Consider the following 10,000-nt stretch of genomic DNA (forward strand, 5'->3'; position numbering starts at 1 on the left):
TGTCATGAATTTTCTACATTGTAGGCACTGCAGACAAGTGGGATACATTTGTCCTTTCAGAAACAAATGATCTACCTGCCCAGGAATTCTTGCAGCTCAATGGTAGAGCATCCTATAGTACCAGTATTTTTCCTCGTGGTTTTAGACCCAATAAAAAATGATTTTTATAATTATATAACTAACTGGAGACAGTACTGTTTCAGCAGTGCAGTGCTGATGTCTAGGATGGAGTTTAGGCTTACAAAGCTACCCTAAATTCACCCTTTGGGACTGAATAGTGAAGACTTTTTCTGTAGCCGGAACCTGAGAAGGGACTTGTTTTACGGTGCTTTAAGATTCAATTTCAGACTTGTGTTGTATTAAACGTGCATGTGTATTTTTGCATTGCTGCACCTTACATCAACTAGTGTATATCTTGTAACAATTCTGATCACTTATTCAGTCGCCCTAACAAAGTCTTTGCTAAATAAAGACGAAATATCGGCAAGTCGTTTTTCCAAGTTTTGTTATGTTATTATATAATTTTGACTGATTTTCTATAGCTTGTAGGGTGTATACTGGATTTGAAAAGCTAACTACAACTAAGGTTAAAACAAGAATAGAAACAAGTACCTTAATTTCGCCAGAGTTGTCACCACTAATAACCCATTGCTCGTTGAAAGTAACACATGACACACCAGTGGAGTGATCTCCTGGCAACGTCAACTGACAATCACCACTTTCTAAAGACCAGACCTGGGTTAAGTAAAAAACAACATTGTAAGTGCTGGCTATCCGAGATATCATTATGGCTTACTGGAAGTGGCTACACAAGGAGCTAACTATGACTACAAGATATTTCACTATGGTCACAACAATTAGTGAAACTCTACTGTACTTAAGTAGCTAGCCATTACTCTGCGATACAAAATTTGGTTTTATCAAACAAATTTTCTTATAATGGTGGTTAATTTACCTTTATCAACTTGTTTCATTTGATAAAACCACATTTTCTTGTTTCAAATGGGGAGCAGGAAATTATTATTATTTCACTCTGGCACTGATACAGCGTCACACTTTCTCTAGAAATTAACCCCGACTTTCATTCCACTGCCATAACCATGTAAAATAGGCCCCTGGTATTAACTGATGACTATTCTGGCCTACCATGGAATTGTCAATATTTTTAATAAAAGAAAAAAACAATATGAGTTTGTAATAATATTGGTTAGTAATACCAAAGTGCTGCTCACTGACGTTCAAACAAGTAGAGCCATAGGAGTCAGTTTTCATGGGATGAGTTTACAATACTTGACAATGCATCACACTCCCTATATACTGAGGGTTTGAGAGCAAAATTTGCAGAGTAAGCCCTTTCCTGGAACATTTTTGTGGCTTTCTTTCCCATAAAATTCTATCCTTCCTCCACTCTCCACTTTTCCAAAGATTTCTGCCTTTCATGTTACACTTATGTGGGGGCTCATGACTGAGTTGCCAGGATTTGCTGGCCATGGGAGAAGTTTCTGCCTTTGAATTTGGTGTCCATGGCGGCAGCTCTCTGAGGGCTTTAGTACCTGACCTCCACTTTGCAATGCATTTTGTTCAAAAGAGATAATCAGCATACCTTGACAGTTCTGTCACTAGACCCACTAACAATTTTATGCATATCAACCTCTGTGCATGTCACTGCACCTGAAATGAATGAGTATCACAGAAATGTGCTAAGTTTAGGCTACAATTCCCTTGGTGCAGTGGGAAAAACATTAGGTACAAGCAGAGGATGGAACAAGCCTTGAGCCTCAAATTTTCAAAAAAGTGCTCAAATCTTCTTTAGCAACTGCTACATCTACATGTGAGTTTGTTTGAAAATTATTGATTTCTCAGCCACATGTAGGCCAGTAACCTAAAGAAAGTTGTCTATATCATACTGTCTGTAACATCCCAACACAGTACAATTCTAAAATCTGAACTGATTTCCTGTTTGGAAATCAAAATCTGTTCAGGCCATTGCCCCCAGAAATGCATTCTCTTCTAACATTGATTGTCGGATTCAAATCATGTAAGATATTACGTTTCAAGGAGACAAAGAGTTTGGACATTCTGTAAAACAGAGAATTTTTCAGGAGGATTAAAACACTTTCCAACTATTCTGATTGAAACCGAGGAAGATTATATAATAGTTCTACAAAATTCAAACTGAGGTACCTGTGTGCCCAAAGAGAGTGTGTTTTCGACATTGTGTTGTAGTGTCCCAAAGTGAGATGGTGTTGTCATTTTGTCCAGATGTGACTAACTTGGTACAAGGACTTATGGAGAGACATGAAACACACGTTCTGGAGCCCATTTGCTGCAAAAGAGTTCAAGGAAAATATTCAATTAACCCCTTCCCTCTGGACAGACTATTTTACTTGTCAATGGGGTCAGTTCAGGGGAGAAAATAGGGACTTGAAGATCTATGATGGCAACATCAACAAAAACATCACCTCAAAATATTACTTTGCAAATATCATAAGTCTTTCACGATTATTCAATCTTGTTCACGTCATACAATGTGGATGAAGTATTCTAAAAATAAAACGGTACCAGCTGTCTCAGAGTAAAAACAGAGAATAAAAGATTCACATTAATTTTTTTGTGTGCTCAAAACCTCAAATTTGGTAATTTGATGTTGTTGTTGAGAAGAGTAACACAAAAATATGAGATAAAATGCAAGCTGGCATTAATGCAGCACAATTATCTTTCCTCTTTTGACCAATGATATTGTTGTTTTGTGGAGTTCTCATGGACAACCGTGTCGTAGATCTTAAAAGCCCAATTAATTTTGTGGCAAAAACAGACTCATGTCAAATTTGGCCTATGGTCTATTATAATGATGCCTGTTGTGTCCTGGGCATACAGGGAAAAAAAATCTGAGGGTTGCTAAAAGGACTACAAAATGAGTTATAGTACTGTAATTTCTCTGCTATTTGAAGGAAAATTTACCTCTTTCTGAGAGGACATCCATTTTTTCAATCTACTTGAAGAATAGCCTTCACTACAGTCTTCACCATCCGAACATTCTACAGTTGGAGATTAAAATTGATATTTTTTATATGAAACAAACTAGTCAAGCTAAAATGGTAAATCATGGGAGGCAGGGATGGCGCAGTGGCACAAGCACTTGCCTCCCACCAATGTGGCCCAGGTTTGGCGTCATATCTACTGGTCAGGGTTGAGTTTGTTGGTTCTCTACTCTGCACTGAGAGGTTTTTCCCCGGGTACTCCGGTTTTCCCCTCTCCTTGTTGATTTCAGTTTACAGTGTCCCCAAAGTGCTCCAGCGCTAGAAGACCAGACACTTAAATTAAGTTGCTTCTTTTTTTTTTTAATGCAGTCAATGTCTGCAGTCTTGAGTTAACACTTTACCAAAGGTAAAAAGTTTAAAAGTTTAAACGTACACTTTAAGAGTAAGTTGACTGTAGATCATTGAATAATGACAGAACTACTAGCAAGGTCAGAAACTTTGAGAAATCGAATGTGGTTCAGCGTTGTCTGTACTCTTATCAACGATGATATTTGTCATCACAGTGGTCAAAATAATGTGGACTCACGAGGTGCAGCCAAGTGAGTCCACAATTTTGACCACTGTGATGACAAAATTAATAAAATAATTGTTGTTGATAAGAGTTCAGACAACCCTGAAACCACACTCAATTTCTTTTTACACTACTGACAATATTCAGTGCCAAAGAAAATGTATATTGAGGTTGTGTTTTCTTAGCTTCTCTTCAGACAAATATACCTGACGGCAAACTCAATAAACCTAAACCTTACAAGTATGAGGCCCCTTTAGAAAAACGCCAATTATTTCAAAAACAACAATTATTTCAAAAACAAGTGTTTCCTACACTTCGCTGGTTGAATCACACGGGGCAAAAATATTTCTTTTCCAGTATATTTTGATTCCTAGCCAAATCAGTTAACCATAAGCATGCTCCAAGAAACTAGTCTCACAATTTTAAATTGAGAGACAAGACGTTTTTTTGCCCTGTGTGATACAACCAGGGAAGTTTAGGAAACACTTGTTTTTGAAATAATAAGAAGCTTTAAAAATATAAAATAATAATGTACCCTCATTGGAGACTTCAGGTTTTTCATCAAGAAGCCTCTGTCCTTGAAATCGTACTACCTGGATAGGAAAAGACGAAAAAAAATGTGGTTTTGACATAACCAATTTCTGATAGTAATGAGGCGTGTACGCGTTTAAGAACATTTTACAAAAATATTATCCCTGTCAAATTTCACAACTACATGTAGTAAAATTAATGGTGTGTAACCCTTTACATGTAACTCCCAGTGGTAACTAATAGATTTTACTCTCACTGTCTAATGCCAAACAATTTTACTTGTCAATGCCAGGGGGCCCCTTGGACCTCGAGCAGCTAAGTAGAGGAATAAATACACAATCTCTGGAATTTGGAGAAATTGAATGAGAACGCAGGAAAAACATTGTAGGGGGCTCTTTCTTACCCAATATGCTTGCTACTGTTTGTATTGTCCAGAAGAAACAAACGTGTTGGTAAAAATACTACAAAGCAGTCTCAGTATTTCACCTGAAAACCAATGAGATTCCAGTTTTCAAGGACTTCTGCAGCATGTGAAATAGAAACTGACCACACATTATCTGCTGGCTCCCTCTTGAGCTGAATGTCTAACACAGAACACCTACATGAACAAAGAAAAATGTCTGATAATTTAAATAATGTGACTGTATGAAGTAATCCCTTCATTGAGAATTAATGATCTTGAGGTAAACTTCAAGATAAAAGTTTATAATAAATTCATCACAGAAAAACACCTTAAAAACAGCTGCTTTATAATAAAGGGAAAAATGTTTTTGAGGGGACGAACTGAGATGCTCCTTACCCTTTTGCCCTCAAGGGGTTTTCGGTTGACAAGAAAAATGTCTGATAGTAGACAGCATAAAATCTATATATACACCATTTCAACAGGGCTAAATAAATGAATGAACCATTGGCTACATCTCTTAAGGGGCTTTTTGGAAATCAAATCAAAACAAAACAAAAACAACAGTGTTTCAAATCGCTAAATTGGCAAGAAGCAAAGCAATCTGTTATAAGTTTACAAAAGAAGGAGAATACACCGGTAAGTTGATCCAGGGATCACATGAACAATAAAATATTATCAATTGGTAAAGGCTTGACTAGAACGTCGATGTCCCTATGTATTCAACTTTCCTTACCTGGGTTTAAAAGTGGTTAATGTATGCAAACAGTGACAAGTTACTTTCCCAAGTTGGCTGAAATCTAACTGCCACACTTTCACAACACACTGTGTTGTGACTGTCACTAACTTGTCATCCACCAGATTAACACGGCACACTTCAGTATTAGGGGGAGAAGCAAACTGTCTTGAAATGTCTGATAAATTAGTTTGGTTTAGAAGAAATTTCCTCCTCTGGAAATCCCAAAGGCAGAACTACAAGTAAAACACAAACCACTGTTAGTCATGAACGTACAAAAGCTAATTATTTGATATCAGGAAAGTTAACAAAATTTTCAGTACACACAAATAATTACATGAATACATCATAATCTTCTTGGGCATGTTCACATGTCATACATGTAATCTTTTTATTGTTTTGCTTTGGTTTAGCTCTTTAAATCTGTTTCCATTTTCTGTTCACTTAAAGGTATTTTATGATCACTTGCAGTCAGGCCCCATAAATTGTACAAATTATCTTCTCGAGAGATTACATGTATTTAATGATTGAGACTGTTGGTTCTCCACCCCTTTACTAAACTTTTCTCTGATAGTTTGATTTTCCCCTTCCCTTAAAAGTTTGTGGCAGGCGCAGTGGCCTCATGGTTAGTGTGCTTTGACTTTTGATTTGATTTGTTTCATTCCCAGTCAATAATGACACTCAAAATTCATTATTATTATTATTATTATTATTATTATTATTATTATTATTATTATTATTATTATTATTATTATTATTATTATTATTATTATTATTATAAAATTCGTTACCAATAATATTGTCAAGTGAAGCTATGGTCCTCGCAATAATGACTCCCAAAGGATTTAAACCTAATGCGACCTTCAGATTACTTTGTACACCAAGTAGGCTCTACCACAGAGCAATGGGAGCTAGTGGAAGGTATTACTGCTGTGATATTAGTATGTGTAATCAAATGGCGACGAGTGAAATTAGGAAATAATTTCACTCGCGTTTTGTCAAAATTCTGATAATGTCCCGAGCCTTTATCAGAATTTTGACAAAACGCAAGTGAAATTATTTCCTAATTTAACAAGAAAACCATTTGATTACCTTTTTAATGTTGTGGGTGACAAATTACGCTCACAACCGTAATTGTTTTTACTGGTTTATTGAATCGAAAACTGAGACCATTAAGAAGAATACAGTTTTTGTTTAAAGCATACATTTTTGCTTGGGATCGTAATTTTCTGAGTTTCTTGACAAAAAATACCAGGTTTCGAATTCTTCGTGCCTGTTCATAATGTTTCCAAATTAGAGGCAACTGTCAAATCTTTCTCAAATGATTGGCGTAAAATCGCTCGAGTACTTTAACCAACTGCTCGGGAAGAATCATCTCCAGGTTTTTCTCAAGGCTATTTTTGTCACACCACTTCTCAAAAATCCTCACCCAGTTAATTGTGCTCCTTCGTGTATTTAAATTTTCTGCCGATTCTTTTAATTTCATAACTTCTTCAATGATCACTGTCTTAAATCTCCACGCCATCTTGGCTCTGATCGAGATACACGAGATGTTACCATGGCAATTTTGTAATTTCACATGTGAAATTATAAATTAACGCTGAAATTTCGCGTTAAAATTAAGGAGTAATTTGTCGCCCATGATATTAGCACTGAAATTGTCTAAATAGTGCATTTTAATTTGCAAAATTATTATTGTTAATGAAGTGAATGTTACTTTGAAAATCCAGAAACTGTGAACACTAGAAATATTTAAGGAATGTTATTGTGTTTCAAGTAAAAAGCCAATCACATGCAAGGAAACTAAACTGCAACTAGTAATGGTAATTAAGGTTGTAATTTCACGTCACTTCTGGATGGTTGCTGCAAAATGGGAAATGTCAACATCAAATAAAAGTATTTAAGGTTTCAGATTTGCATGGTATATGTTAATTCTGGTAAATAAATGAAGAGATTTATTTTTTTATGGTGACTAGGGAATACTTGATGAAAAAATTTGCAGTGTTCCCAACAAGAGTCAAACCCAAATCCATTGTCCTTTCACTGGTTAAATGGCATACCCTGGCATACAGAACTGTAGTTCTATTGCTGTACCCCTGAGCTAAGGGAGATGCAGGGGGAGGGGGAGGAGGAGCTGGGCTATTAGGTAAAGGTAAAGGTACACCTTATTTAACGTCAGTAATTCTTTTCCCCTCTAGTGGGTATTTTCCCAGGAAGCCGACGGATACTAACTCAAGGGAAAATCTTGTACAGCTTTCTGGCTTGGACTATATTATTAAACACTCAGGTCACAAATCAAATGCAATAATCTGACCTAAATATGATTTACAATAGCAAGGTGTACAAAAACCATACAGATCTTCAGCGCACATCGTACCGGTATCTGTCACATAGTCGTCTCACCTTATTATTATGAAGACCAATGACCAAAACATTTCTTGAACGTTCACTTCCAAAGTCCACACACCCAACTATATTTTCACATGAAATGATATGAATTAACCGTTTATCCATCAAACTCCACAAATGTACTACTTCAGAGTTGAAATTAACACTTGCCAAGAGGCTATGACCACAACTGGAGATTTTTAAGCACATAATTCGAGTTTGTTCCTTTTGACTTGGGATGACAGGTTTTTGGTGAAGACTCTGGACATGACAGTGTCCACTAAACCAGTTTGAACGTAATATAAACAACTCCTTCCACTGCGTTGGAAACACGCCATTGTAGTAAGATGGGTCCAAGATAAACTTGTTAAAAGACTTAATAAATAGTTTTTTCCATCTTTGTGCAGGTATAGTATATGGAACACTCAGTCAAGGAGAATCAATCGCTCACAACGTTTGATGATTCTATATTTATCTTATATTTTCAATAATTTTTTCATTATTTTCATTTTTATTTTTAATAAAATTATCACTCAATTACAGGGAAATATTTTCAACTCGTCTAAGAATCATAACATCTAATGTAAAATAGATCTCTGCACTCTTTTGGGGAATAGATCTTCTTTGGTAGCTTGAAAATTTGAAAATTAAAACAAACCTGGCATTAATCTTTGTAAACAAAAATCATCGCCACAGAACACAAGACTACAACAGTAAGCTTAACAGAGCCATATTTTAAAGTGTCCCTACGGTCAATCAGATAAATATAAATTATATGTTAGTTAGAATATGTAAAATTATGAGGATAGATCAGTCCTTAGCATACGTATGAGCTTATGCTTATTAACTTACTATGCTTACTAGTGTATGAGCTTACCAGTCCTTAGTATGAGCTTATAAATAGACAGATAAATTATAACTGAGCAATCAAAGTTTGTGGAAACGTTATGGAATGATTATTATGATTCTTGGTTGTAATTTATCATCTGTCTATTTACTGCAACCAGCTGTCTTAGTTATAGTTATCAATGATATAAACAAAGAGGATACAAGTGAAAGTCGTTTGCAAGTCGACACCATGTAGAACACACCTAAAGCAGAAATAAATGAGCTCCACAGTTAGTAAGCTCATAAAAATAATGGGCCGGCCGGCTTTCGATAAATCAAAAATGCCATACATCCTACCTGGGAACATCTGCAGAGATCTCGCGCTGACAAGAAGCTAAAAATTCTAACTAATATTTCGTCACTTAACTTATCCATCTAGACAAATAAAAACTAAAAACTGGTTCTATAACATGCAGTGTATGTATACACAACATGGAGTCAGAAAAGCGAATTGTCGGCCGCCATGTTTTTCTGTTTACGCGTGTATTCAGTCGAGTGAAACTGGGGCCAAGCCACTTGGAGTTGTACTTCGTGTAAGAACTAACTGTTATGTCCCAGACCACACCCAGTTACTCAGGAGATCGCAGAGGCTGAAGTAGGGTCAAGTAGCTGGAGTATCAATCTTGTCCATCCCTGCCCCCCTCTTTCCTTTTGCTGCATTTCTTTTATGTTGTTCAACAGTTTTAAGTGGTTATTGCCATGTTTCATTCTACTTTTTGGGCATTTTGGTATCATGAAATTACACCATTTTGCGTGACAAAGCCCTTTTAATTAAGCAATCATGGGCGTTTTTATGTAACACGTTTTTCTTCTTTGCAGGGAGGAAGAAATGGACTTACCTAAACAGCTTTGCGCGTGACAGGAGGATGAAGAGTTTCAACTTTTGCAATTTTGGAAAAAATTTTGGTTTTATCAACGGAGTTGATAATGTGAATTGGCCACCGTACAGAGATTCTAAAAGCTGACATTTCGAACGTTAGCCCTTCGTCAGAGCGAATCCAACGAGCGAATCCAACGTCAGCTTTTAGAATCTCTGCACGGTGGCCAATTTACATTCTCAACTCCGTCGATAAAATTTGTATAACACTTCCCCACCGACGCAGCACCACAGTTTCTTTAGAAACTACCCCCTTCATTCATTTGGAAACATTATATGTGCAAACATTTAGCCATGGAAACTTTTTCTGTTTTTTATGGTAACCCTGAGATAACCTGTGAAGTTGTAATGGTAGATAACTGACTCGTTAGGAGACTTTTTTTCATTATTCATGTTCCTTAAAATTAGCATTATTTGCACTTTTGCTCTTCTTTTCTTCCTTTCATGGAAATTTTAGTTTTGTAATCACAGTTTATCAATTTTAGGCAACCCCCTTTTTTTTTGTTTAGCGTAGAACGAGTTTCCTGATATTGGGTCGGTCGGCTGGATTGAAAAAAAAAACACCTAAAAAAAATCACAAGTAGTCTCGGAATCGGAGGCCTGCTACGCCAGCATCATTGCTATGGAG

The 10,000-nt window shown here is 36.3% G+C and overlaps 1 protein-coding gene across 1 annotated transcript in view; it reads right to left on the minus strand.

Annotated features, from left to right (window-relative positions):
• Nucleotides 1–8,978, minus strand: part of LOC137969347 (F-box and WD repeat domain-containing 11-A-like) — a 19,896-nt gene extending 10,918 nt beyond the window's left edge. Inside the window, exons 1-10 of the mRNA XM_068815546.1 lie at nt 8,793–8,978; nt 8,658–8,698; nt 7,623–8,004; nt 5,220–5,455; nt 4,570–4,681; nt 4,088–4,145; nt 2,962–3,038; nt 2,185–2,326; nt 1,604–1,671; nt 613–735 (exon numbers count right to left, since the gene is read on the minus strand). Coding sequence (XP_068671647.1) covers nt 613–735; nt 1,604–1,671; nt 2,185–2,326; nt 2,962–3,038; nt 4,088–4,145; nt 4,570–4,681; nt 5,220–5,455; nt 7,623–8,004; nt 8,658–8,698; nt 8,793–8,870 — 1,317 coding nt within the window. The 5' untranslated portion in view covers nt 8,871–8,978. The remainder of the gene's footprint in view (nt 1–612; nt 736–1,603; nt 1,672–2,184; nt 2,327–2,961; nt 3,039–4,087; nt 4,146–4,569; nt 4,682–5,219; nt 5,456–7,622; nt 8,005–8,657; nt 8,699–8,792) is intronic.
• Nucleotides 8,979–10,000: the final 1,022 nt, after the last annotated feature.

The sequence above is a fragment of the Montipora foliosa genome, chromosome 9 (assembly GCF_036669935.1).
Source record: "Montipora foliosa isolate CH-2021 chromosome 9, ASM3666993v2, whole genome shotgun sequence".
NCBI classification, from domain to species: Eukaryota; Metazoa; Cnidaria; class Anthozoa; order Scleractinia; family Acroporidae; genus Montipora; species Montipora foliosa.